This window comes from Setaria viridis, chromosome 2, assembly GCF_005286985.2.
Source record: "Setaria viridis chromosome 2, Setaria_viridis_v4.0, whole genome shotgun sequence".
In the NCBI taxonomy this organism is placed as follows: domain Eukaryota; kingdom Viridiplantae; phylum Streptophyta; class Magnoliopsida; order Poales; family Poaceae; genus Setaria; species Setaria viridis.
The window spans coordinates 27,182,491-27,187,478 of NC_048264.2; the positions used below are offsets into that span (position 1 = coordinate 27,182,491).

Sequence of the window (4,988 nt, forward strand, 5' to 3'; positions counted from 1 at the left end):
AGAACTCACTTCTAGGATGAAAAGAGAGCAGGGCGTGTGTTCAGAGGATGAAGGTGACACCACGGTCCATGGCGGGGATAATTGAAGGTTGGTGCTATGGGCTCTGGAAAGGAGGAGGCCAGTGCCAATTTGAAGAAGTAGGAGGTGGAGACCAAGAGTGCCCGATCTGGTTAGACGCGCGTAAGCAAGGAAGATGGATCTAACAGCAGAGGAGGATGCATGGTGGTGGATGGACAGTGCTATAGGGTACAAAGTGATTGAGCAACTGGATAATATTCTAAACTTATACTATTTTAAAATAAGGTGTATGCCCATATACAAAAGGCAAAAGTTAAATGTACGGTTATAATGAAAGCCCGTCACTTTCTCTTATAGTTAAAAGTTGATGGACGGTGTTTTCAGCGTACCGGTAAAAAATGATGGACCTTTTATGAGCCTGTGACTCGAAGATTTTATTACGAATGACACGGAAATTGTCGCTAGTAAAACGTCACATTTACGATATGAATCAGTTTTTACATAGTATTGGTGAAATATATCCATTGAGGCGAGCTCTCATTACTAATGGTCTAGCTTTTTTTTAGTGTCGGTAAATGTATGCATATGGATTTAGGAAGCCTTAGTCAGCTTGAGTACGTTTTAGTTAGTATAGTTAGTAGAATGTCCATTTTGATATGTGTGACTCAACTTGAGTAATTTTTTAATAGTTAATTATCCATTTAGTAGTTAACTACTCTCCATCCCAAATTACCATTTATTTTAGTAGTTATAGCTCATTGTTTTCTATATACGCCTAAATAAACTATGACAAAAGTTACGTATTTAAAAAAATAAAACAAATACGCATAAAAAAGTCAAAATAAATATAAAATAAATATTAGTGAACGGAATATTATTTTCGTGATAAACATAATTAATCCCCGCACAGTATGTTTAAAAAAAAGTCAGTGAGGCGATATATACATCCAAAAAAGGTGTATCCTGCAAGATGCGGAACTATCTTGCAGAACTGAAAAATAAGTAGAAAAAATTAAGGAACTCAAGAATATATTTAGTACATACCGATCATCAACCATGCATCTATTTGATGCATAATACAAAGAGAGCAGATTAACAAGTCAAACCCTTCTCTAATTATCCTAAAACAACCCTGGCTAATTACTGATTTTCGTACTAATAATTAATCTCAGTTCCCCTTTGGGAACGGCCGACACGTAGCGTCAAGAGCTCCCGCAGGCGCCAACGGTGTTCCCCAGCTTCCTCGACCTCCCGCCGCACCACCGCCGCGCCGCCCCGCCGCCGAACGCCGCGGCGCCACCTCCTCCGAGGACCCCGCCTCTCATGGCGTCGCGACCGGGTCCCTCGTCACGCGGCCACTTCTCCCCCGCCGCCGGCGCCGCCAGATGTTTCCTCCCCCGGACCGCATGGACGAACCTCAGCAGCAGCATTATGCCCTCCACGTTGAGGCTCCACCACCCTACCAGGCCGCCGCCGGCAGATCCGCGGCGTGCGTCGCGGCGGGGCGCAGCCCGGTTCGTCTCGATAGCGTCGAGGAGTTCGGACACGACCGACTTGCTCGGCAGCGCCGCCGCCGAGGCGCGCGCGCTCGAGCCGGCATTGACGACGCTCCCGCTGCCGCCGCCCAAGGTGATAGTCAGGTGCCGGGCGGGCTGGATCACCCCGGCGAGGAGGGAGCGGATGAGAAGCTTGACGACCGCCGACGTGCGGACGGCGCGCTCCATCTGCCTGGCGCGGTCGGACTGCGCGTCGGCGGCGACGTGTCCTCCAGGCGGCGAGGTGTGCCGCTTGAGGCGCTGTATCCTTGCGTGGGCGCGGGCCCACGGGTTCTGGTTGACCTCACCAGCTTCGTCGTCGTCACCTGAACGAAACACCGAACAGACACCAAACTCTGTCAGATGCATTCATGGCGAAAACGCAGAGCAGAAGACGAACGGCACGAGCTCTCGCACGGGTCGTGCCATGAACGAGCTTGCATTCCTCGTACCTTCCGCCTTGGTGAGGTCATGGTAGTTGCAGAACCGCGAGAAGATCTCGGCCATGGTGGCGCACTTCCGGTCCGCGCCGCCCGCGGCGGCGTCGGCCGGCACGACGACGGCGTAGAAGAAGCCCGGGAGCTCGAAGACGAAGGCGCGCGCGTCGACCCGCGCCACGAGCGCGTCGCGCGCCAGCATCCACTGGTGGTCGCCGACGGTGCAGGAGGCCATGGACACCGGGTGGCCCTCGACGCGGAGCATGTGCAGGGACAGGGCCCCCGAGCGGAACAGCTGCGCGGCCTCGAACCGGTCGCCGCAGAGCACGAAGAGGCTCACCGCCGGCCCCGCGCCGCCGCCGTCGATGGACAGCAGCTCCGTGTCCATGCCCGTCCGGTACTCCTGCGTCCGCCCCACCCGCAGCGCCGGCCGGCCCGCCGCCGCTCCTCCTCCTCCTCCCTCCCGAGACGCCATCCGGCTGGCAATGCTGCTCCAAGGGAACACGCACACACCACGTTAGAACATGCACACGTCTCTCTCGATTAAATAACGAGCAACGTCATCTGCGGCTCTCTCTAGTAGACGGAGAAGTGTCATGCACGCGCGCACGACCAGTTCCGCACGTATTTCCAACAAGCTCGCTCGTTGCCTAGATATTTCGCGCCATGGCAGCAAGGCACGCCTTGACTTGCACGTCGATCTCGTGCAGATATTTGCATGGCTGATTTAACTACGATTGTACACGATGATTTGACAGAAGCAGTGATGTCCTGCTCTAGTGCTTACCCACGATCGAGAAGCTGTTATTCTTCGAGGCAGCACGGTAGCTACTGTTCTTCCTTGCTAGCCGAGAGAGAGAGAGAAGAGGGGGTGTCAGAGAGACGAAGGGGTCTAAAGGTTAGTGATCGCTGGGAGTACGAGGGACGGGGAAGCCATAAGGGTTGCGGCCACTCTTAAATAAGACCTGACCTGCGGCGATGTCACGCTGGCTCAGTTCCAGAGGAGCGTGAGAGGGGAGGGCGCGCATGCCCTGCGAAAGTGAAGGAGCCCAGCCCTGGCTGGGCTCTGCGTGCGTACGTGGGAGACGGGGCCATGCAGGGGTGCATGCACGCGCCACGCACGCCGCGGGGGACACCTCGCACGCGCCCAGCGCCCCCGGGCGCCACATCGTCTGGGTCCCGGGCCCGCACCGCAACACGTGGCCCCCACGCCGCGACGTGGCGGACGCCCCAGCCACGCGCCCGGCTCGCGTGCCGCGTCGCGCGCCCGCCCGCGCGACCGCTTCTCGCTCCGGCCTCCCGGCCCGCCGCCCCGCGCCCTGCGCTCTCGAGTTCGTTCGCATACCGTGTGCTATCCTATTCCTACTTGCTGGCCGCACTGCACCAGCAGCTGGGAGACCGCGCCTTCAGGCTTCAGCTTGGTAGAAGTTGCACCGGCGGTTTGGTCTGGGATCATCTGTCGCAAATCTCATCTGATGAGTGTCATGCGCTTTACGTTTCGAAACCAACGATAATTCAACGCTTTTACGCGCCGAGTAGCATGCATGCGATCGAGAGAGCAAACCGCAATGCAACACAGCGTCAACCACTAGTCCTTGCCTAACTTGGGCAATGTCGTTTTCATCACCTGCATAGGCATTTTTAGTTGATAGTGACGGCTATCTAGCACGCACTAGCTATGCATGACGTGAAGCACCCTTCTCAACAAGAAAATGGGCAAAAAAAAAAAAAGTATCGCTAAACAACACTTGCTGAGTAATAAAGTTGGTCCGGTGTTGATGTCAAGAAACAAACACGTACATATATGGGTCATGTACACAACTCATTAATCTACTCCAACTATACAGTAGGGCTACCTCGTCTCGATCAGACGATAAGCCGCGTCGACGTATGGATAAGACGTTGATCCCAGACGTACAGGTGCACATAGCAAGTAGCCACCTCAGGTTGCCCATGATAATAAGACGTTAATAGAAGAAGAAAGTAGATTATATGATCACGTCCACGGCACTCTCTACATTTATACTACATTGGAAAGGATCAATCATTCGTGGTACCGAACAAAGAAAGGAAGGAATGAAGAAAATAAAGCATGGAATTGAGAGATAACGTTGTATATGATGGCATATATTCAGAGAAGAGTTTCACAATGCTAAAATATCTGCTACCCCATATGGCAAATAACCGGCAGTTTTTACCTAACTTTCAGCACAAGTTTTGGAGCATAGTAATTCGCATTATGCAGTCTTTAGAAGAAAAAGGATTGTACACTAGCTGAAAGTTCAGTGCATAAGCACACGTTTGATATATCATAGAACCAAGCTGCCCACGTACGTCGCATGAATTTAAGAGCTCCTATACTCCAGGTGTTGTTTTTTTTTCCTCTTTCTTAATCCACGTCTGAGCCGTCCGATTAGAAACAGACGTCATTAGCTCATCTCCCGCGTACCTCCAGCTGCAATTCTCGCGCGTCATCTTCGTTCTCGATATGCACTGATGCACATAATATAAAGCTCACCTACTCTCCCGCTTCAGAACCGTTTCCAACGCGCGGTGCCACCGCCGACCGCTCCCACACTAACCTCACGCCACCGTTACGCTCTGTTGCAATCACATTCGACCATTGTTTTCCGGCCCACAGCCACCTGGGGGACCTTCCTCTAAAACCATAGAATCTCAAGATGGATGAATCCCCGCTACACTGACCTCGTTGTCCTGCCATGTTCACATTAGATCGCCAAAACTTTTGCCAATTCTTAGCATTTCAACTTTGACGTATATAATAGTGGTATTCTGAATATCAAATTTGAGCTTTCAACCGCCATATTTGAACACAAACTATATGTTTCAACCGTAAGCATTCTTCCAAACTAGAAACGAACTCCCGAGTCAGCTACATCTATAGTCTACGTTTACGTAACCTGCATCTGCATGCATCTTCTCTGCTCTGCTGTGGCGCGCGCGATCGCGGCGGCGGCCGCTCCGGCCTGCCTGCCCG

The 4,988-nt window shown here is 52.6% G+C and overlaps 1 protein-coding gene across 1 annotated transcript; it reads right to left on the reverse strand.

Moving 5' to 3' along the window:
- Positions 1-965: 965 nt before the first annotated feature.
- On the reverse strand, positions 966-2,487 carry LOC117846064 (uncharacterized). Its single transcript, XM_034727167.2, has 2 exons — positions 2,006-2,487; positions 966-1,879 (listed from the first exon to the last, which is right to left on the reverse strand). Exons 1-2 carry the CDS (start codon positions 2,463-2,465, stop codon positions 1,221-1,223), a joined length of 1,119 nt encoding a protein of 372 aa, XP_034583058.1. The 5' UTR covers positions 2,466-2,487; the 3' UTR covers positions 966-1,220.
- Between the last annotated feature and the right edge of the window lie 2,501 nt (positions 2,488-4,988).